General features: G+C 41.9%; 1 protein-coding gene and 1 pseudogene across 1 annotated transcript; one reads left to right on the top strand and one right to left on the bottom strand.

Moving 5' to 3' along the window:
• Positions 1–3,846: 3,846 nt before the first annotated feature.
• LOC133099944 (olfactory receptor 9I1-like) lies at positions 3,847–4,788 on the bottom strand. The gene is given in 1 exon segment (XM_061203772.1): positions 3,847–4,788. A coding segment is annotated over 1 exon segment (942 nt).
• Positions 4,789–23,826: 19,038 nt separating this feature from the next.
• Positions 23,827–24,750, top strand: LOC133099618 (olfactory receptor 9I1-like; annotated as a pseudogene).
• Positions 24,751–25,043: the final 293 nt, after the last annotated feature.

Genomic DNA, 25,043 nt, shown 5'->3' with positions numbered 1-25,043 from the left:
CCTTTTGCTTACCTTACTGTGTTTGTGGTCTCCTTTTCACAGGCTGCAGGTTTGTAGTTCCTGTTGTTTTTGGTGTCTGCCCCCAGTGGCTAAGGTTGGTTCAGGGGCTTGAGTAGGCTTCCTGATGTGGGGACTAGTTCCTGTTTTCTGATGGATGAGGCTGGATTTTGTCTTTCTGGTGGGCAGGACCACTTCTGGTGGTGTGTTTTGGGGTGTCTGTGACCTTATGATTTCAGGCAGCCTCGCTGCTAATGTGTGTGATTGTGTTCCTGTCTTGCTAGTTGTTTTGCATAGTGTCCAGCACTGTAGCTTGCTGGTTGTTGAGTGGAGCTGGGTCTTAGCGTTGAGATGGAGATCTCTGGGAGAGCTTTCACCTTTTGATATTACGTGGAGCCGGGAGGTCTCTGGTGGACCAATGTCCTGAACTCGGCTCTCCCACCTCAGAGGCTCAGGCGTGGCACCCGGCCGGAGCACCAAGACCCTGTCAGCCACACAGTCAAATTTGCCTCTCTAGGTGAACTTCAGCAATTCACTTAAGCTCTCTGGGACTTCATTTCCTCACCTGTAAATATCTGAGTTACAGAAACACAGCTGGAGAGTCATGGTTTACTCCCATTCCACAGTCTTTCCCATGGTTAAAATCAGCAAGGGTCTAATGAGGTCTTAGGGAAGCCTTCAGCCAAACAGAAAACCTGCTACTGTTGGAGGGTCTCTTGCAGAAGCAGGGCGTGGCTGTGGCTGACCACGGGGACAAGGACACAGGCAGCAGAAATTCTGGGAAGGACTCCTTGTCGTGAGCCTTCACAGAGTCCCTCTAGCGTATACTTTAAAATTTGCTAAGACGGTAGATCTCATCTTAAGTGTTCTTATCACAAAATAGTAATCATAATAATAATAATAAATAAAGAGGGTGGTAGGAAACTTCTGGAGGTGATGGATCTGTTTATGGCATAGCAAGAGATTTATGATAAGGAATTGACCCACACGATATCTTTTATAGAGGCTAAGAATTCCCACAATCAGGAAACCTAGGAAACAGCAGTGTAGTCCAGGGCTCAAGAACCAGGGAAGCTGATGGTGTAAATCCCAGTCCAAGTTCCGAAGAAAACTGCTGTTCCAGTTCAAGCAGTCAGGCAGAGGAGAAAGAATGAATTCCCCTTTCCTCTGCCTTTTGTTCTATTCAAGCCCTCAAGCTTGGATGGTGCCCACCCACACTGGGGAGGGCAACCTGCTTTACTGAGCAGGTGCTTATCAGATGCTTATCTCATCTGGAAGCATCCTCACAGACACACCCAGAAGTAATGTTTAGCCAAATATCTGGTTTCCCATGACCCAGTCTGATTAGCACATAAAAGCAACCCTCCTAGGATCCCATTTTCTAAAAGATTATGTATAGAATGAGGCCTGTCAATGAGATAAGTGAAAATTCCTGGCACAGAGCCTGCCACACATTAGGTAATTAATGAATGGTTTCATTCATTTATTAATATACGTAAGCGGAAATTCAACATAAATGCCATTTTCTCTGCTGCCTTCTCTCATCACCAGAAGGTGGTCCCCTAAAACACACTAAAACTTCATTTTATTTTTATTCACTTGGTTCATCCCTTAAGCAATTGTATATACATCAAATACTGTATCAAAGGGCATTCATTTATAGGCAAAGTTTGTTGCCACTCACCAAGTAGAAGGGCGGAGAAGTGTGAGGCAGCTCCCACCACAAATAAAATAGCACACTCACTGTCTAGTGTTTTCCCCATTTACTTATTTTTTAAGTCGAAGGTTTTTCCTGACTTAAAAGAATTCCTCCAAGGGGCACAAGAACTCCTCCAAGGGATGCAAGAACTCCTCCAAGGGAGGATTTCTTCAGCCCATTAACACAGCCTGGCATATAGTAGGAGTCACTGAAAATGTGTTGCCCTCTTAAGAAGAAGTAGTTGTTGGCTATTTTGATGAACAGACACATGGTGTATACCTGAATGTATGTTAGTTAGGTCCTCAATTCAGGGAAATAAAGGTATACCAATGAAAAGGTATACCAAAATGGATGCCTCCAAAAGTATATTTCCCCAATTTCACCATTTTTCCAAGAATCAGTCCTCTACCAATAGCATGGTCATACACCTATCTGTTAGCTTTCTCTGGCCTAATATGTGTTCTACAATGAAGCATACAGTATTGTGTGGCAATCAAGCACCTTGCCTTGGGATACACCATTTGTTGTTTCTTAGATGAAGTGGGCCTGTTTCCCTCCATCTCCACTACCAAGAACCCCCGTTCCACCCATCACACTGCAGTCAAAGGGATCTTCTTAAAATTCAGATACAATAATTTCATCCCTTGCTCTTGGAGTGAAGCCCACAAGTCCCTAAATGAGCCTGTAAGGCTCTCTGTGACCTGGTTTCTCTTGAATTCACCAGCTGCATTTCACACTAAGCCTCTCACTCCTTATGCTGCAGCCACTCTGGCTTCTCAGTTCCTCAAGGCATCCTGTTTCACAGACCCTTGTATTTGCAACTCTTTCTATCTGGAATGGTGTCCCCATCCCATGATTATGACATATTTACTCTTTAAGCCTCAGCTTAAACGTTAGTGACTCAAGAAAGGCTTTCCTGACCACACCATCTAGGTCAGCACCCTACCATACAGGATAACAATACCCTGTGCTGCTTCTTTTCTTCCACTTTCCAAAATCATACCGAAAAATCAATTAGCTATGTAATGGTTCAATATCTGTCTATGCCCCAGGTTCTAATCTCCATAAAGGAGGAACCGTGTCTATCTTACTTATTACTATATTCCTGAGCCTAGTGTTATTTCTGATACATAGTTGATCATCAGTAAATATTTGCTGAATTGATGAATAAGATTGTGGAATCTCCATGGAGTTGTTTCCCAAGTAATATTTCTAGCAGATGTGAAGGTCATTAAAAGGTGGAGGTCAGATTCATAGTCATCTGTCTTCGGATAAAGTAAATGTCCTACAGGAGATGGAAGTAGATAGTGGTTTTCATTACTGAAGAATAGAAAATAACTTGAGTTAACTGAGGCAGATGGTCCATGAAAAATGCTTCAGAAATAAAACAGAGATTCTGACCTTTGGTGATCAAGATATATTTCAAAAGTTATATATTGGGCTCACTTCAGCTCTACATCAAGATCAAACTGTTTTCAATAATTAATGCAAATCATTATACCTTTCTTTCATTCTACAGTGTCTTGGTCCTCTACATTATCTCGGGAAATAAACTAACTTTTTCTACTTGAACATTTCCTAGTTCACATCTCCTTTTCCTCTATTTTTTCTTCCTCTCTCTAGCTACTTGTATTTTCCATGACAAATACCTAAATTATATACGATTGAATGTTGAGGAAAATTTTCTTTGGTCAAGGCTGATTTCCACCCCACTACCCACAACCAAAGAAGGTGATTGTCCTTACTATGTAAGCAATAAGCTATTGTTTTGTAATTAGTCAAGGTACAAGCATTAGCTTAGTGGGAAAAAAATATGTAGCTGAGAAAACACTAAACAATATCCAGGACAGGTCAGAAAAATAAATTTTACATTTTATAGCATGTTATTACTTATAAAACCCTTTGCCATTCCATCTCTCTTGATCCTGGCTTTAATCATAGCAAGGCAATTTTTACTGATGTGATAACTGAGGAAGGGAATATCTGGCTCAAAGTCATAGAGCTAATAAAGAAATTCCTGGAAACTAAATCTACATTTTTTTGCCTCAGTATGTTTTTGTAATAAAGAGATCTGGTTCCTGTGTTAAGAGGACAAGCCAAAAGCCCAAAGGATGATTTGCAGGAACTTCTGAATTGACGGAGCTCAAGTCTTACTCTACTTGGGAAACCCTCATCCTGTTGAGAACTCTCTTCAGAGCCTCCTTCACTTCCTTGTTCCTCAGGCTGTAGATCATTGGGTTCAGCATAGGGATGACCACAGTGTAAAATACTGACACAATCTTGTCCTCCCCAAGGGATTTTCCCATGTTACCTTTCAGGTATATGAATATCAGTGTCCCAAAGAAAAGAGCCACTGCCGTTATGTGAGAAGCACAGGTAGAGAAAGCCTTGGCTTTGCCACCAGCTGAACGAATCTTCAGAATAGCCCAAATGATGAACGGGTAGGATATAAAAATCACTGAAACGTTGGTTGTAATGACCAAGAAAGCTAAGAGGTAGATCACCCGTTCTCGTGGTCTGGTCTCACTACAGGCAAGCTTCAGCAGAGGTGGGAGGTCTCAAAAGAAGAAATCCCTATGGTTGGACTTACAGAAGGAGATGGAGAAGGTACACCCAGTGCGGATCACAGAATTGACCATGGCACCACCATATGCCCTAGCCATCAACCCCAGGCGGGTCTGAGGTGTCATGGCAGTGGCATAGAGGAGAGGGTTACTCACGGCCCCATAGACATCATAGGCCATCACCGCCAAAAGGAAACATTCAGTACTAGCACAGAGTGTGACAAAGAAGAACTGGATGGTACACTGCTCAAAGGTGATGACCATCTGATCAGTACCCAAGGTCTCCAGCAACTGAGGGACAATAATAGAAGAGCAGCAAATGTCCAGGAAGGGAAGGTGGCTGAGGAAGAAGTACATGGAGGTCTGGAGGCGACGGTCACTCTGAATCAGCGCTATCATCCCCAGGTTACCTCCTATGGTGATGAGATAAAGGACCAGAAACACAAAGAAGAGACCTGTCTGCAGCTCTGCCCACAGCTGGAGCCCCATCAAAATGAATTCTGTCACCACAGTGCCATTTTCTGCCATGAATCCTAAATTGCCCACTGAAATAAAAAAATTAAATCTCATTGAAGATAAAATAAGGTGAGCATGGCTTGATTTGATCATTTTCAGTAATGACAATAACCTTTAAGATTTGCAACTCATTTTACATTTTTTACAAACTTTATTTCATTTGATCTTTCAGAGATCCTTCGAAGCACATATTGTTAATCCCACTTTTGAGAGAAGAATAGGAGGGTCAAAGAGGTAAAGTGACTAGTGCATGATATCATAGTAAAGAGGCAAAGCCAGAGCTAGAACTCAGATCCTTAGACATTTTCTAACTTCTTACAGGTGGCAAATTGGAAACCTTCATCAGTCTCACTGAAAAACCAGAAAATACCACTTTGTTGGAGAAAACCTAGTGGTATAGTACTAAGGACATGGGCTTTGATATCAGACCAAGGTTCCCATCCCTTGAGACCTTGGGCAAGTTAATTCAACTTTCTGAACCTCAGTCTCCTTGTTGGCTTAATGAGAATGTCAATGCCAAAGTCACAATATTACTGTGAAGGACATCACTTATATACTGTACCTAACACTTGGTCCAACTCACACACTTAGAATTATTTTTTTCTAAATTCTGCAATAATGTAACATGCTTCTAGGTTCATGCATACTCTGGAATCTTCTTATCTCCAAGTCCACAGTCCCCTGGAGTCCCAATATGTACTCTTTCTTTGTGGTTGTTTTGATGTGCATGTGAACCCAATGGGCTTGGATACAAGACAGTGAGCTGTGAAGAGCAAGCACTGCTGGAACTTCTACAGCCTGTTGCCTGCCAAGTGTCTTCTTCCTCTCTCTTTCTGCCAAGCAACTGTCCTGGTTTCCAGGTTCACTTATTCCAGAGGAACAGTCCCATCAATTTAAAATGCCAGATCAATCAGTAAGAATCATGAATCAAGCCATTCCAGAATTAGCCTACAAAGCTCCTTAAGAGACAAAGCCATCACATCGAGCTTAGAATTCTAATAGAGATGAAGTTCTTGCCAGATATTTAGACAATCTTGTCTCGGTACCTTTGGATGCTGATCAGTTGAGGTAATGGAAATGCTGAATGTGGACTTCAAAGGTGATTCTTTTTGTCCTCCTTCTATCCTTGAAACAAAAACTGAATTTGAGAAAGATCTCATAGGATTTTAGATAAATAAGAAAATGAAACTTTCACCAATGTTTGGCAAAACCTGATCTAATGATGAAATAAACGTCAACATCTGGTGTTTACCCCTCCCCCACCTAATTCCTGATAATGTAAATATTTAGGAGGGTTTTTTTGCCTTAGGGCCCAATATAATACTGACTTTCAACCAAAACAATAACTCGCTATGTTCTTGGAATTCACACGAATCATCTTGACCAAAGGGGGAGAAAAAGAGAGAGAGACTATGTTCATTTAATTATTCAATAAGAATCTGCTGAGAACTTACAATGCATTAGGCACGCTTCTGGTTGCTTGGAACAAAACACAAACAATGATCTTTCCCTTGTGGTGTGGTCATTCTAGCAGAAGAGCGAGGCATATACAAAATACGTTTTTTTAAAAAAAAAAAAAAAGAAGTATATTTTTTACCATGATAGAAGATAAGTGCTATGAAACACACACACACACACACACACACACACACACACACACACAGAGCTTTGGGAGATCCAAAGTATGGAGAGGAGTATTAAATAGGATCATCAGGGAAGGTTCATTGAAAAGGTGATATTTCAGCAGATATGATAGGGATCGGGTAACTATTCATGCTTATTTGCACACATCATTTATCCACAAACAATAGAAAATGAAGACACAAGAAATGGACCACTCCACTTCCATTACACAACCTACAGAGTTCTTCCGGTCCTTGTGAAACACTCTCAAGGTAACTTTGTTCAGAAGCGTCAACCTCCTAATACAGAGAGAAGTCCCTAAGGCATTAGAGGCTCAGTAATCAGCCTACCATCACTCAGTGTAAAGGTAAGACTGGAATCCCAACAATATAGCACAGTGGCTAAGAAAATGGGCTCTGAAGACAGACAGAGCTTGTTCCAAACTCAGTCATTTCTGTTTGTATGACCTTGGGCAAGGTACTTGACCTCTAGCATCTTAGACTAAATACCCATGCAACAGCAATAACAGTACTGCTGTGCTATGGGAGGTAAAGAGATAACTCATGGAAATACAAGCTGTGCTTAGTACAGGGTAAATACTCAATACATGTAACTGTTACAAAAATGAGTTTTCAACCACTAGTTTGTTCTGACATTCAGAAATTTCACTGATGCCCATTTTGTTACTGAGTCCAATGAGGCTCAGACGGTTAAACCAACTGTCCCAAGACCACACCGGGACTTCTGGCTCTAAATTCATTGTGCTTCCATGAACCGACATATGGCTCATGACTCTGACCCAGGAAGTGAGACACTAGCCGAGCTCCAGGCAACCCCAGCTAGAGAGGCACAAGTCGGGAGACCCACCTCATCCCACCACTCCCCTAAGAGACACTTTTAGATCTCCTCTGAGGGAGGGGGAATAGTCTCCTTCAGAGCAGAGTGTCATGATGGGGGAGGGGCCGCTGATTATGATGAGCCAGGGAGAGTATATGGTAGGAAGGCTGGAAACAGCATCTGGAGGCCTGAAGTCACATCTGCTGTCTGCCACTGATGTACTATGTAAACTCAAGCAACTATTTTCCCACCTCCGGATCCGTGTCCTCACGTGAGAAGGCTGCACTCACTAACCTCAAACACTGCACCTTGTTCTACAATGTGGTGGTTCTCTTCTCTTCTTAAAAGTCCCATGAGAGAGGGAAAGGGCATGTACTAATAACAATAATGAAGAATGGCATTCAAACAGCACTCCCTTTGGGTGAGATACTGTTCTAGGCGTTTTACATAAACTGCCTCATTGACTTTTCACAATCCCCCAACGCCAGATATGGTTATTATCCTTATTTATAGACTGGAAAATAGAGGCTTGCAGAGATTAAGTAATTTGGTTAATCAGATTACTTAATTTGTAATTTGGTGGTAGGTAAACCACCAGGCTGGGATTGGAACCGAGGTCTGTTGTGTAATTTGGTGGTAGGTAAACCACCAGGCTGGGATTGGAACCGAGGTCTGTTGGACTCCAAGGCCATGCTCCCAACAGCTATCCCATTACTCACGAGTATGGTAATAATGAGTTAACATCTAGTGAGTACCAGAAATTTTTCAAGGCTTTATATACATTACTCTCTGTGTTTTGGCAAAGAGGAGAGTAAACATAAGTTAAATATAGATTTTGGAAAATGACCCCGGTTCTGAAAACACTGCACATGTTCTCCTTTTTGCAGTATCATCTTTATTGGTCTTGTCTCACCTGCAGGGATGGGAGGGTAGAAGAGGTGCCCAGGGCTACCATCAGAATCAAACTCTAATCAAGAGTGTGCAGCCACCAAGGAACCATCACCTCCAGCACAGGTTTGAGTGTCAAGACAAAAGTCACGTGAAACAACCTTGTTCCTGGCTCCTCATCATTTCCTACGTGTACTTTCCCTTTGTCCAAGTCTCACTCCTCATATTTTATTTATTTTATTTTGCTGCATGTCATGCATTTTTATAAGCCACTTTAAGTCTCTTTTGGAAAGAGATATCGATGAATAAATCAAGACAAAATAAAATCACCTGTTTGCCCAAAGCCAGGATCATCAGAATGATCAGCCCTATCAGCCTCAGACCAATAACAGTGCTGCCAGAGGACTTTGCCAAATGGGTTCTGGAAAGACAGTGCACGAACAGTGGGTCAGCCTAAATCAGACCCATCTGTGGATGATGAAGAAAGGCAGATGCTCAAGGGAGAAAATGGAAAGCTCAGGGGCGTCTCAAGGTCTTTGCTACTGTAGCCAGTTCCTGAAATCTTCATAAACCCAAATTCTAAGATAGTGACCTGGGACTGCATTTTGAGACACAGTGAGAAGCATGGAGGGTCTCCTAACCCATAATGCACATTAATGTCATCCTTCTGAGCATCAGGTACATCCATTTTTCAATAGGCATAGGAAAATGTTAAAGAAAATCAAGGTTGCCAAGTGTTTGCTGATCTTCAGAGGAGCTGGAAAATTTGTTCTCTCCAAGAAGAGTTCCAACTTGCCTTGTGATACCTTGTCTAAACTTCTGAACTGGTCCAAAATAATTGATAATTCTAGATAGAACAGCCAATCAGCTTCCTAATAATTATGATTATAGAAAACCAACAGTGGCTGCACAAAATCTCTAGGTAGGGAGAAGAACCATGGATCAGTGTGGCCTCAGAGGAAAATATTTAGTCCCAGGCAATTTAGATAAACTAAGTTGCTGGGGAAATATGAATGGAACACTGAAACAGCAGTTTCCTGTTTTTGAAGCCCACAAAATTGTTGAAATTGCTGGGTTTTAAGGATGCACAGGAAGAAAGGGAATCCTTAATGGCATCATTAATGCCACAGTACTGATCAATGTCAGCATTTCACATTCTCAGCGTTCTGTTATCCAATTGTTGTGTTTTTTTAAATAAATTTATTTATTATTTATTTTTATTTTTGGCTGCGTTGGGTCCTTGTTGCTGTGCGTAGGCTTTCTCTGGTCGTGGAGAGCTGGGGCTCCTCCGGTGCACGGGCTTCTCATTGCAGTGGCTTCTCTTGTTGCGGAGCACGGGCTCTAGGCACGCAGGCTTCAGTAGTTGTGGCATGCAGGCTCAGTAGTTGTGGTGCACGGGCTTAGTTGCTCCACGGCATGTGGGATCTTCCCGGACCAGGGATCAAACCCGTGTCCCCTGCATTGGCAGGCGGATTCTTAACCACTGCGCCACCAGGGAAGCCCTGTTATCTAATTGTTGATTGGGCACAGAAATATTTCACTTCCAGACACTTCCTGGTGGACCACTAACTCTAGGTTATCTTTCCCTCACATTAGTCATGTCTGCTCAAGACCCACAGCTTCATTTTTATGTCAGTCAATAGTAAACACACCTAGACATCTAATTCACACATTCCAAAGCTGAAGGAGAAAGACCATGAGATTGTTTGCTCTTTGGGATTTTATTAACCTCCCAAAAACCACCACTAAATTTCAGAAAACTAAGGAGGGTTTCAGAAGAGAAGAAGTCCAGCAGATGCCCCACCTGCATCTCAGAGCAGAGAAAACACTGGACTAGCCAAGAGGCTAAATATGGATTAATTGAGAAAATATATGGGAAGATGATTGTCAAAGCAATAAGTTTGCGCTTGGAAGGGATTGTTATAAGGGCCCAGACACCAGCTTTATAATAGCACGTACTGTGGAAAATACAGAGCCATGGATCTGAAAAGTATTTATATAGCTCAGCTATATAAAACTAATCCACTTAGATCCTCCAAGTCAGGGTTAAAGATATTTTAAAATGGTAAGATATAAAAGTTTGTATGATGTGCCTAAAGTTGTGTAGCCTTTGTTCTCAGCTGGAAATATGCAACAAAGACTTCTAAAGGATCTGCCTTTATATTCTGTGCCCAGCAGTACACTGTTCACTAGGGATGCAGTGATGTGTACATAGAACTAAACAGACATTAGATGATAATGATCCTCCCTGTGTCACTAGAACAGAGCTGGCATCATCTGCTTGTGGGAACTTGAAGAGGAAAAAGGAATAAAGGAACGAGGTACAAGATGCTTTGCCACTCGAAGTGTCAGGGTAGACTTGGGTCCTAAGGATGCTTAAGTGGTGAAAAAAAAAAAAAATAGCAGTTTCTTCCACCAACACTCTGTGTTCAGGTAAAAAGTAGCTCAATCTAGAGATAAAAATAGACTATTCAAGAGCTCCCCTTTTTCCCAGAAACTTGTTTGGCAGAAAACTTTAATAGGTCATTTACTAGTTGAATTTAAACTTATAAATACATAGGAAAGTATTCTCCAGCAAGCCCCATTGAAAAGAGCAGAAAGGCAGAACCAGCGTGGTGTCATGGAACCAGAATATTTTGACGTTCTGTCACAGTGAGGTCAAGTTCCAGCCAGTCATGGAAATTATCTGGACTTCAGCTGTTTCACCTCTAAGATGGACATGAATATTACGCAAGTCACAGGAGTGCTGGGAGGACAGGCCTGTGTTGTCAACAAAGATTGGTTCTGTTGCATACAATGGAAGGTGTGAACTCCCCTCCCCCGAATTGCAAATGACTTTCATGATCCCTCGCTTTAAAACGTTGCACTCCTATTATCCCATTTGACTCTCGTATAACCCATTTTGAGGTGAGGAAAGTGGGGACTCAGAGAGGTCAACAGATTTGTCCAAAGGTCACATAGCTAGAAAGAAAAGCAGCCAGAACTGAGACCCAGAACCCTTTCCACAGCACCGCCCAATCCCTCAGCTTGGTGGTTATGGTGATACAGATGCCCGGCCTGAAGATGGGAGGTGGAGGCGTGGGGAGATCTGAAAAGTTGAAATCTTGAGATCTTCCTCACTTTGTGATCCTACGATAAACTTCCAGAATGGCATATAAATTCTGTCCAAACACTGACCTCAAATCTCTTGCACTTCTCCTTCGCCAATGCCTGTTCACTCTACCCTATCTGTTCACTGGACAGAGCGTGCAGCAGAATCCTGCAACTTAAAGGTGTTTCTAAAGGTCATGGTTCTGCCCTTTTGCCTTCAGGCAGACGAAGTAGAGATGAGGAAAAGAGGCCCCAAGATGAGGAGGGTCTTGCCCAGAAGCAAACACCAATGCAAAATGTTGGGAGTGACAGATCTCCTGCAGCCTGACAAGACACTCTTTCTACTGCCTAGGCTGCTTCACCTTTTCAGAGTCTTAGCACAGCTTTTCTGTTGCCCAGAAGTACTCAAGCCCTCTGCCTCTCAGAGAGTGGTGAGAACAGGTGAACTGTGCCCCCCCACCCCCGCCTTAAAGGGGGATTGGGAGGGGAGAGGAGTTCTGGTGATGGGGATACCTGGACAGAACCAGCCTTAAAAAGCGTGGGCAGGAGCATGAGGTCTCTTTAGCTCTGGGGTTAAAGGGATGGGGTTTTTACACCTCCTAACATCCTTAGAGCTTCTCCCAAAGTCAGTGCCCAGCTGACCGGTCCTAAACGAAAGACCTCAATTCTCTACGCTTTAGGGAGGCTTAGTGAGCACTCATAGAAAGTAGCTTCACTATCTCTCAACTGCAGGAATCTGAGATTTACCTCCCACCCACAGCAGAAATCCTGTCTAGGGCATCTCTGATGGCTGGCCTTTGAGCTAATGGTGACCCTTTCTGACCAATCTTTATGGAGCTGGAAGAATTCCAACGATGGGGAAATTATTCTCCCACAAAGGAGCTCGTTCTGTTTTAGAGCCTACCTGTAGTTTCCAGCTCTCTCTGTAATGTCAGTACCATCACATTCCAAATACCTGCCAGAATTCTACAAATTTCTTAGAGATTCAACAAGAGTTGCTTCTTGCTCTTTCCCTTTTCTCAATGTAAGCCCTTACTTGAAATAGCCTCCATAGTCTTCCATATAGTCTCACCTACCTTGTCTCTTCTGATTCTAAAAACAATCACCGGAAGCGTGTATGAGACGCATTATCAGTCCCATGGTATAAATGAGGAAACTGAGACCCAAAGATGCGAAGTGTCTTGCATCACTGCAAGAGGAAGCAGAAGTAATAACTCCCAGGACCTTGTGCTCCCTCACAAACCACACTAGCTTTGACCCTACTCTCTAAAGAAAAAAAGAGATAAACCCTTTTTAGATGAGAGGAAACCAACATTCAGCTTGTCAAGTACTTTTCGAATCTGGACTGTGGTTCGTTTTCTGTCTGATCTAACTTGGCCACACTTACCTTCAGCAGGGCCAAGAGGTCCTTCCCTGGATGACTAGGCTGGATGGGAGTCCATGTGATGTCCAAATGGTGCTTTTGGGCATAGAGGAATAAACATCTTCAGCACCTGCAGCTCATAAGCCCCAACGTCCACAGAAGCACCCGTTAATAGGTGCCTGGATCTCTGTCCTATTCTGGATGCTCCGTGAAGGCAATTAGAAAACCAGGGCAGGGGGATGAGCCACGGATTGGGCTGCTCTAATCAGACCCTAAGCTTCTAATTAGGCTTCTCTGAGTCCCAGAGGAGAGAAACCTTCAGAAAAGGGCCCCTGCAAAGTTAGTTTTCTCAGTTCCTTCCCCCTCAAACTTTGTCCTGTCTGGCAGCTCCCACCATAATTTAATCTCATTTGGGAGATGGGAGTAGGTATTTCTACGTTCTTCTCTCTGAGAAGTTGTCAACCACCCAAGGAGATCCCTTCTGAACAATCTCATTTATGGGGCACAAGTGAAATTAGTGATTATGTGAAGTCTAAGCAACCTGCTTACTCATTTACTCAACTAATATTAATAATCTGCATATAAAGGACTTAGAGAATACCTAGCATACCATATTAGTTTTATCCAAGTTTAACCCATTGACTCCTCACAACAATCCTATGAGGTAGATACTGTTATTATTCTATTCTACCAGTGAGGAAACTGAGGCTCAGAGAGGTGAAATAACCACCCATGGTCACACAGGTAGTAAGGGGAAAAGCTGAGTTTGGAACCAGGGAAGCCTGGCATGATACCTCCAGACACCTTGCTCTTAACCACTATCCTGTACTTCTTGATGTCAGTTAGCTGATTATAAATACCGTGATTTAGGGTAGAAAATTTGGACAGTGTCCAAAAACCATAAATGAAGACATTTAAACCACTAGTCACACCACTCCAATAAGTGCTGTTAACAGCTGGAGGGAAAGGCACTAGACCATAGTTATTTGGCACATAAACTCTGGCAGTAGACTGTGTGGGTTCGAATCCTCCTTCTCTACCTTGGGAATTTAAGTAAGTTACGTCACTTCTCTAAACCCACCTCCTGAGATGGACATGGAGGTTAAAGAAGATACATATAAAACACACAGAACAGGGTCTGGTACTATTAATATCCTTCCTATAGACATTTATATACATTCTTAAAAAATCAGGATTGAAGTTCATACACTATTTTTATACTGTTCCACTGGGGTGAGTTAACAAGAGAAATGTAGCTATTACAAGTTACTCAAGTGGGAGGAAACTATAGTCCATTGAAACGCCCTGGAAAATGGTGAGACCTCTTGTGGGGCAGCTCATGGTGTTGGAGCCATCAAGCACTATATCCTGAGACTCAACACCCTAAAAGTCTAGGTGACCATAAGAAAAGAAAAACTAACTCCCAAACTTGTCACAAAGCTGGTGAGATTGCCCTCATCTGTTATACCACCTGCACTTGAACAATCACAAGGGTAGTCGTGATAACCTGAATGCAAAAGACATCCGCCAGTTTTCTGGAATATAAAAATCCTCAAAACTCTTCAGTAAAGGAAAGACCCTATAGGGAAAAATATATATATTTTTTTTAAATTTTATATATATATATATATTTCTGAGATTTAATATCCTTCTAGTCTTGATAGAAAGGTAATTGAAACAGATTTACATAATTTTGAAAACTTTAATAAGGATTTGTGGTATTTCTCATTGCTACACACAGGACACACCCTTACAACTCTAAGCCTATACCAATCTATGAGATATGAGACCTCCCTTCCATTCATTCAGTCCCTTCATTAGACCTTTAGTTTTCCCTTTCATTGTTTTATTGATTACTGTTCATGTGGAGAAAGGCTATCTATTTTTTTTAACTTTTTAAATTATTTTTTTATTGAAGTATAGTTGATTTACAATGATTCAGGTATACAACAAAATAATGCAGTTATACATATATATGTACATATTTTTTTCAGATTCTTCTTCATTATAGGTTTTTACAAGATATTGTATATAGTTCCCTGTGCTGTGCAGTAGGTCCTTGTTGTTTATCTATTTTATACATAGTAGTGTGTATCTGTTAATCCTGAATTCCCAATTTATCCCTCCCCCCTCCTTTCCCCTTTGGTAGCCATAAGTTTGTTTTCTATGTCTGTGAGTCTATTTCTGTCTTGTAAATAAATTCATTTGTATCACTTTTTTAGAGTCCGTGTATAAGTGATAGCAAATGATATTTGTCGAGAAAGGCTATTGATAATTATTTATGTAGGTCCTTTTACCTGGAATACTTGCTGAACTCTAATAATTGTGAATTCATTAGTTTGGACTTTCAATATAAATAAAATTTTCTGTGCATACTTTTAAAAAAAGATGTATGGGATTCCTTATCCTCACATGTGATGGAGAAAATGTATATTGCAAACACTGTTGTCTACTTAGCATTTTATCCTGAGCATTCTCCACCTCAGTGGTCACATGAGGTCACATTTGCATTCGTACTCCACCACATCTCAATGTTTGCTAGAACCACTGCCCATTCCCCAGAGCTGCCCTAGTGTTGAGTCACCGTTTTGCACTCCCAGCCTGCTCCAGGGTTAATGAGGCAGCCCCACAGTAAATGCGCTTCTGCCCCAAAGTGCTAAACTCTCAAATCACTCCCCGCCTCCGCCACCATCCACCAGCACAGTGGATGGAAATGATCTCTTCATCTGCTACTTTGTCCATCTGACAGTAACACCCACCACAAATGATGTGGCCCTGTCCGCCGGGAAGACGTGGCCTTCATTCCCTTATGGTGGGTTCCTCACAGGTTCACCCCAACCCAGGCCAACTGAGGATATTTTATATCCCTGAGCCTCTGTGGAGATCTGAGTTTGAATCCCTTATCTCAGGGGAAATTCCTCAGCCTCCTGTGTAGATCAGTGGTCCTTGTCAACTCCACCCACGCAACATCCAAGAACGAAGAGCAAGTGTGTGCATTGGGAGATGCTTACATTTGAACCCCAGCTCCTCACATCCAAAATATCCTATTACACCTAAATCATTTTGGTCAATTTGATATTTTCAATTTTTTATTATGAAATAACAGTAGCATGACCATACATTTCTATAGATAGTAATGATTATTTCCTTGGAATAAATTTTTAGAAGCAGAACTGTGGGGGGAAGGGCATTCTCATTTTTAAGGGTCTTCATACATGCTTCTGACGTTAAACATTTTCCCTGTGTTATTTAGCCACTTTATTTCTTTTTTGTAAATTTAGCATTCATATTCTTTGCCTTGTTTTTCAAATGAGGTGTTTGACTTTTCTGAGTGAACTATAGAAACATTAAGGATATCTCCTTTCATTTGTTTGAGAAATATTTATTGTGTTCCTATTATACGCCGGGAACTGGGCACTAAAGATATGATAATGAACCAAACAGATGAAATATCTGCCCTCATGGAGTTTACATTCTAATAGGCAGAGACAGAGAAAATAGTGTTATAAAGAAATAGAGTAGGGTGATGTGATAGTAGCTGTCTGGTGTGGTGACAGAAAGGAGACTCCTGGAAGTCAGAAAAGGTCTCTCTGATGTGGCGTTTACACTGAGATCTGCATGAAAAAAAGACACAAGAGCATCTTCTTATGTGAAAAACATTCCAGACAGCAGGAACCACGAGTGCAAAGGCCCTGAGGCAGGAATAAGTTGGGCTCTCAAGGAACAGTTAGAAAGGCAGCAGAAGGGCTCCTATCGTCAACTAAGGCTGGGGGAGGCTGGAGGTGTCCTGGCTGCCAAGCGGACAGACCCTCTGGCCTTGCAAGATGATACCATGCAAGTGGTGCTCATTAACTTCTGACCCCTGCCAAAGCCTACCGCTCCCATCAAGCGCAATTTGAGTAAGCCCTCCAGGCGGCAAGTGAGCTGGGAGAAAATCCCTGGGCACCCAGGGTCATCCCCTGCGGGGATTTTTTCCAAGACCTCCATTTCTGGAGCAGCTAGATCCCACATGCTCCTTCTTGTACATGGCACTCACACCACTGGACATCAAAAATGAAAAGTTTTGTGGGCTGCTCAGATACCAAAGAATATCCTTGGATAACCTTTATAGTTTTATTTAAGGTTAATTCGAGTATGCAGAAAACACCCACCCATCCCACTCCTATGCTCTTTGGACATGTCAGGAAAAAGAATAAAAGGTCTGAAGACAGACTAATCCCAGACAATTCTAATCCCTGTGCTGGCTGCTATCTTTTTGCCCCTCCAGGTCCCTCCATCCTCAGCATTCTCTATCTTTCCTTATCCTGATCTGCCCAGGCAAGGCTGACTTCTCCCCACTAAAAAAAAAAAAAAGAAAGAAAAAAGAAAGGCAATAGGAGATGAAGAATGGAGGTATGTATGGGGCAGATCACACATGGTCTCATAAGCTAGAATAAGAAATAAAATTTTTTCCTAAGTGCAATGGGAAGCCAATGAAGCGTTTTTAAAAGGGAAGTTATAGAATCTGATGTCATTTTTAAACAATTTCTCCAGATTCTGTGAAGAATATGGATTATAAGGAGGCAAGAATATGTGATATGTATACAATGGAATAGTATTCAGCCATGAGAAGGAAGGAGGAAAATCCTGCCATTTGCAACAACATGGATGGACCTTAAGGGCATTATGCTAAGTCAAATAAGTCAGAGAAAGACAAATACCGTATGATATCACTTATATGTGGGCTCTACAAAAGCCTTATCCTCTGTGCTCTTCCACTGGCCTATGTGACTATTTTTATGCCGGTACCATACTGCTTTGCTATGAGTGTTGGCTGCTAATGACTGATAGCTACTGCCTTCTCTGGGGTATTGCCCTCGGCCAGGAGATCCACTTCTCCCAGTAATGCCTAGGGGGTCCCATCCCCACCTCTTGGGGGAAGCCCTCAGTCAGTAGATAATTGATATGGCCTGCAAAAGGCCAAATCCCTTGCCTAGAGGCAGAACTGAGCCCACAGTATAATTCATTCTCTAGGGGTCCCCTAAGGATCAGGCCAAAGCTACATCCAACTGAAACTACATCTTTGCTCCTCTATTTTCTGCTTTCTTCACTCCCTTACAGGTTTCTTCTATAATCACTCCCTCAGTGAAACACTGGCCCCAAAATCCTTGTCTCAGGTCTTTAAGGAGCCCAATCTAAGACACATCTCTTCCCAAAATTCCAAACAAAAGTTCTAGGCTTAATAGTAATAACAACAACAACAATAATAATTGTGTAATACATCAAAACTCTCCAGATCCTCCCAATATGTCACAAAGGGAAAAAAGTAATAATTACTCTACAATCACTCATTTCACAAGTTCCCCAGGGGATGTTTAATGGAATAGTATCATGACCGGCTTATCTCCCTCTTTTTTCTCTACTTTGTCCCGACTGTCACTCTACCCTCTATACCACTCCAGAAAACATTCCCAATACGGTGCACATACTCTTACCGCACAGTTATTTCAATAAGTATTTAATTACAGGGAAAGATCATAAATATTATCTAAAGTGCACTGGAAAATAGAATTCCCTGTTCTGCCAGAGGTCCTGATCTGTGGCTGCTTTCCTTCTTCGTAATATTTTCTTGCATCATCTGGCAACTGCAATTGCAAAAGTCACCCTGGCTGGGCTGAATGCTTGCTAATTATCAAAGGATTTTATTCCAGCCATGTTACTTTGGAGTGATGGGATACATGGCCTCGCCAAAACTCTCCCGCTGGAAGAGTTCTGATCCTACATTAATGAGTGGATGAAAGCCTACAGGGCAGAGGAGTGATTCTACTGATGCAGAACACAAGTTATTAGAAAGAAGTAAGATGGGGTTTCCAGAAACCTATAATCTAGCTGGAGAGATGAGACTAACCACCAAGGAACAGTCATAAACAATGTAAGACAAGCAGAATTAAGTGCCAAATTGTGTGGGTCTAACAAAGGGAGTGTGGGTTTCAGAGACCAGGAAGAGATGAGAGCTGGAATAGCCAGAGAAAGCTGCCCACAGAAACTCTGGAAATAGATCTTTAAGGAAAGTGGTAGACTCATGATAGAGATTCAAATGAAGCATGTTTAGACCACCCTAGCCTCATTCCCCCCTGAATCAGTAAACATCCCTCCTAATGAAAATCTGAGCAGACAATGCAGCTAGGTTTCAGCCCCTGAGTTGAGAGTTGACATCAGGCTTAAGGATGGATGCAGTGTAGAAAACTTCACCAGGAGGTCCTCAGAGCTGAGTACTAGCCCTGACACCACCCCTAACTGGGACAGCAGGACATTGAGGGCCAGTGGCAAAGAGGAACCAAATTCATTCCTTATAGAAACTGCAAATGAGCTTTGAGGCTAACAAGACGCAGGAGTTGCCATGAAATCCCACAAGATTTGTTTTTATCCTCCCTGGTACGTGGAGACAGATAATGAGCCCCTTCCGTAGTCTGTTCTCGCTGACAAGGCTGCCTTTTCCAGGGAGCCCTGGGGGCTGTCCCAGGTTGCTGATTCGTGATTCAGGGACAACCTTTGTGTGTACTGTGTCCCTCCCACAAAACCATCCCCAGAAGTATTTTTAAAACCCCACTGGTTCACTTAACAAGAAGAAACCTAAAATCTGTCAGCTACATACATCTATTTGAGTCATCTGAGCTGTTTTCTACAAAATGCTTAAATGACCTTCAATTAGTTTGATTCCAAACCTAAGATGAACCCAATTAGATTATTCCACCAGGTAAGTAGGATGTAACTGTTACCTTGACAACATTGTTAGGGTACCAGCTCTGAAGTAAGGTCCACACAAACTGGGGAAGATGAAACTGGGCAGAGATTCTGGCCATTGTCATCAAAACTTCTCACCTATTGGGACCATGTCCAGTCTGAGATTTCAGCTTTTATATGAAATACACAAGCAAGACTGGGTCTTTTTTTTGGAAACCTACAGCTGCAGTCTTTTCAGGCTTATGTGTGTGTCACTAGGTAAATTTTAGAAAATATGAATAGTTTTATGAGGCAGGGATGGGGTACTGTACTGCATAGCTTAGACCAGAGAATTCACTGTAAATTACTGTACTTCCTATAATTATGCTGTAGGTGGGATTAATCATACGTACTGGAGCTTTGGCTTTGAGACCTCAGTTAGAATCTGGACTTTTCATTGACTAGTCATGTGACCTTGAACAAGTTACTGAACTATTCAGAGCCTTAGTCCCTTCTAGGACAAAATAATACCTCTATCACAGGGTCATTGTGAGGATTATACGAGATAATGTGTGTAGGATGTTTAACATCCTGGCTGACACATAGTAGATGCTCAATGAATGGCTACCAGTATTAGGAAGGACACACAGCACAGTGGTTCAGCACCCCAACTCTGGGATCAGGGAGGCCAGGGTTAACATCTAAACATCTTTTCTTTCTAGCTCTGAAACCTCAAGCAAAATACTTAATATTTCTAAGCCTCAGTTTCCTCAACCATAAGGTAAGGAAAAATATTCCTCTCTCATCATGTTATTGTCAGCTTTAAATGAAAGAAAGCCTTTACAGTGCTTAGCACACTACCTGACTCAGGGCAAGAGCTCACTAAATGTTGACAATAATGTTTTGAGATACCAATCCCATAAGGTGAGGAGGGTTACCTTTGTTAATCTCCTTCATTGTCCCCAAGGGACTCAACCCTTGGAAGAAAGAGAAGGAAAAGTTTGGGAGAAGATTCCAAGTTAAAGTAAGCACATCTCTTCTCTGAAGTGTTCCTCTAGGGTAAGACTGTCTCCCTTTCCCTATCCCCTCCAGAGACTGCATATTCTTCTACATTACATATTATAATCAAAACATATTACAAGTAATAAGGTCAACTCATAAGTGTCCCTAAGACTTTTTAAAATGTCAACTGGCCACAAACCTTTGTTTTCCCACTTATGAGCTGTTGGGTTCAGGGAATCTATAGCTGCCCTCTACTCTGGACCCAATCTAAGCTGCTGGTACCCCCAAGCCCCTTCTTAAATAAGATCTGCAAAACTGGGTGTCAACAGCCTGGTCTTGAAAAGTTTCCTTCTGGGAAATATTCTGGAAATTGCTTTTCTGGAAAATAAGCAAACTCTATCACATTAGGTAAAAACCCATTCTAAGTTTTCAAAAATTATTATTATAGTCTCATTTTATTATTGAGAAAGTTGAGATTCTAATTGGCTAAGCAATTTTCCCAAGAACGTACCAAAGGAGGGATATGGCCCAACTGAGTCTGTCTTAACCCAAAAACAAGGAAAAAGAAGAAAAGACATGGACCACCAAGAAACTCCAAAACCAAACTTAACCCTCTTCTCCCCTGGAAGTTGAGTATTTGCCTAATAGTGTTAGAGGTGCTACCATTTAAAAGTTGAGACTTGGGTCTGAAGAAAAGGTAATTCTGCTCCCCTACGAAGAGAGCATAATGGGGCAGAAAGAGCACGGAATTTGGAGTTAGAAAGTCCCAGATTGAAATGTTGATTTTCTTTCTTCCTAGGTGTGTGGCAAGTTGGGCAACCTCCTTAACGTCTCTGAGCCTCCTTTTACTCTTCCATCAAATAGTCATGGCTATACCCAACTTGAAAGGCTGCTGGAAGGATTAGGGCTAAAGTGTGAGTTGGGTATTGCCTGTGGCACAAACCCTGTGTGACTGCATTTGTACCCAGATGATCTGCCACCTAATCTCTGGTCATGTGCATCGAACAATCTTGTCCCTAAATCAGAGGGAACCCTGGGATCTCACCATGAGATGGATAGAAAATGGACTATGACAATTTCAGAATTAGAGGTTGAGAAAGATATTGAAATTAACCAAGTTTACTCACGACTTGAAAGTAGGAAGGATCTGATTATCTAAAGAACTGCAGGTAGATTTCTTTGATTCCATAAATCATAAATATGTAGTTAAATGTAGGAAGGCGGCAAAACAAATTCATAGCAAAAGAGCACAGAATTTGCCATCAAACCAATATTGTTCGGAACACACATCTTCCACTTATTAAACTGGGTGACCTTAGACAAATTAATCTCCCAGAAGTTCAAATTCCTCATTAGTGAAAAATAAGATAACAGCCCTTGAAGGACCATTTCCAGGATTAAACAAGATAATATATGCAAAGCTCCAAAGTTTTTAGTGGAAAGGGTAAGTAAATGGGCTGTAAGCACACAAGAAAACCATAATAAAATCAGAAATAACAAACTAGATTTACCTACATAACATGGATAAATCACAAAGATACGCTATATGTGGGAAAAGACACAAAAAAGATCATGCATATAAAATTGAAAACACACTAAAATCACTATATTTTTTTAAAGATACACATATTTCTGGGACTTCCCTGCTGGAGCAGTGGTTCAGACTCTGAGCTCCCAATGCAGGGGGCCCAGGTTCGATCCCTGGTCAGGGAACTAGATCTCACATGCACGCCACAACTAAAGAGTTCGCATGCCACAACTAAGGAGCCAGTGAGCCGCAACTAAGGAACCCACCTGCCACAACTAAGACCTGGCACAACCAAATAAATAAATTAAATAAATATTAAAAAAATAAAGATACACATATTTCTAAATAAATGTAAAAGGAATAAACATGGGATGATATATATTTCACATATAATAAAGTAGATCCCTATGAGGGGTTGGGGAAGGATTGAGGATGGAGGGATAGGAGGGAAAATAATATGAAGAAGGACCTTGCCCTGTTCAATAATGATGGCTTATCAGGAACTGGGGAATATTATTGCCCAAGGAACTGGGAAATATTCAAGATTCCCTTGAATCTTTGGATCCAAGATTCCATAATATGTTTAAGTATCTATCAATCACTTGAAATAGTGCCTGCATATTTAATATACTCAGTAATTAGTAGCTAGAGTATACACATTACATAGTACAGATGTTAGGAAAATTCTTTCAAGAGCCTCATTTAGCCCATACACCTAGACATACAAATCATGGATTGTGAGAGCAAAAGAACTTTAACGATCATATAATCTAGCCCTACCATTTCTCAGGACAGAAAGTAAAGCCCAAGGAGGGAAAGTGAACTTCTGAAGGTTATTCAGCTAGTTAGTGTTTGTCCTAGAGATGGTAGCCATGGATATTGACCACACCAAAAGGGCCTTCCAAAGAACATAACTCATCCCCAGGCCAGGCTGCTGGAGTGGGATGGAGGGAACAGCTCAAGGAGGCTATGTTTTATATGATATGTCAGTGTCTCCCTCCCACTAGTGACCACTTATTAGAGTTAGAGGAAACCCCCAACCAAGATTAAAGTGGTAAAGATTAAAATGGAGAAAAAGACTTTCAGTTTTTTATTGATGTTGAGATGTAATTGACATATAACAGTGTGTAAGTTTAAGTTGTACAATGTGTTGGTTTGATACACGTATATTGCAATATGATTGCCACCATAGCATAAGCTAACCACCTCTATCATGTCCCATAACTATCACGTCTTCTTTGTGGTGAGAACAATCAAGTCTCTTAGCAACTTTGAAGTTTACAACACAGTATTTCAACTATAATCACTATGCTGTGCCCTAGATCTCTGGAACGTAGTTATCTACTAGTTGCTAGTTTGTACCCTTAAACATCTTTTAATACCAACTGACTAAGCAGTTTTTGGCCACACGCTGAATTAGATAATAAGAAAAATATATATCAATGGGTAATATGAGGGAATAGTTCACATAAAGAGCAGATTTGTCATCTTCCAACTTCCGAAATGCTTTCCTGAGAAAAAGGGATTAGAACTGCTGTGTCTGGAAGAGGCGAAACTAAAGCCAATGCATGGAATATAAAGAGAACGAATCCAGATACGAAAAGAGAATTAACAGGTAGAACTGTCCACAGATAGAAGCTCACAAGGCAACCGTACAAGCACGTGGAGGGTGTGCAGCAGAGGAGACTCCAAGAGCCAATGGAGATTAGAGCAGATGCTGCCTAGATTATTTCCAAATCTCAGAGTCTATGTGTCTCTTATCTTCACAGGAATTTCCAAATATAAACCAGAGTTAATTTGAATTAGAAACACCAGCTCATGGCTCAGCTTCCAAAAATGCAGGATGCCGGAGAAGAATCAGCCAGGTATAAGATTTCTCAAAAACAATCTCTGTACATTTGCCTGGAAATATAAACCTAACTTCTGCCAGAGAGAAAACATCAGTCTTTCAATTCTGGGATTTTTTTTTTTTTTCCATTTCATTCTCAGCCTCAGATCAACAGTCTATGTTGAATTCATGGCCAAGAATAATTTCACCATAGTAACTGAGTTCATCCTCATGGGCTTTACTGGCTACCTTAAGTTGGAGATTCCCCTCTTCCTGGTGTTTCTGAGTTTCTGTCTAGTCACCCTTCTGGGGAATATAGGGATGATCATTCTGATCCAAGAGGATGCCCAACTCCACACCCAATGTACTTCCTTCTGAGTCACCTCTCCCTGCTAGACATCTGCTACACCTCGGCCATCACCCCTCAGATCCTGGCCACACTCGCCACAGGCAAGACAGTCATCTCCTATGGCCAATGTGCTTCCCAGTTCTTTTTCTTCACATCTGTGCAGGCACAGAGTGTTTCCTGCTGGCTGCAATGGCCTATGGTCGCTATGTGGCTATTAGCAACCCACTGCTCTACACTGTGGTCATGCAGCCCAGGATCTGCTGGAGTTTAGTGCTGGGAGCCTATGTCTATGGGGTAGCGAGGTCCATCCTGCGTACCATGTGTACTTTCACCCTCTCCTTCTGTGATAACAATCAGATCAACTTCTTCTTCTGAAGCTTGCCTGCAGTGACACAACAAACACTGAGATTGTCATTGTCTTCTTCGGCAACTTTGTGATTTTGGCCAATGCCTTGGTCATCCTGATCTCCTAGCTGCTTAGCATCAAGACCATTTTGCGGGTGAACTCTTCAGGTGGCAGGGTTAAGGCTTTCTCCACGTGCTCCTCCCACCTCACTGCCATGGCCGTTTTCTTTGGGACCCTCATCTTCATGTATCTGCGGGGTGGTTCAGGCAAATCCCTCGAGGAAGACAAGGTGGTGTCTGTCTTCTACACTGTGGTCATCCCCATGCTGGACCCTGTGATCTACAGCCTGAGAAATAAGGATGTGAAAGCGGCCTTCAGAAAGGTCACTGGTAGATTCCAAGTGTCACAGAGTGTGTAGATCTGGGTGTAAGGACCTCTCGTCTTGGTCCATTTTTTTCCCATATTAATATATCCTAATAGGCACCAGTAGTATATGCAACCTGTACCCACAAACAAAAAGAAGGTAGAGAGGTACCACAGGCACACAAGAAAAACTACAAATCTACAGCAACATGGTTGGAACTAGAGATTATCATACAAAGTGAGGTAAGTCAGAAAGAGAAAGACAAATGCCATATGATATCACTTACATGTGGAATGTAAAATATGACACACATGAACTTATCTACAAAACAGAAACAGACTCACAGA

Source organism: Eubalaena glacialis, chromosome 10 (assembly GCF_028564815.1).
Source record: "Eubalaena glacialis isolate mEubGla1 chromosome 10, mEubGla1.1.hap2.+ XY, whole genome shotgun sequence".
NCBI classification, from domain to species: domain Eukaryota; kingdom Metazoa; phylum Chordata; class Mammalia; order Artiodactyla; family Balaenidae; genus Eubalaena; species Eubalaena glacialis.
The sequence above is the reverse complement of the archived record's forward strand: the minus strand, read 5'-3'. Positions and strand labels throughout refer to the sequence as shown.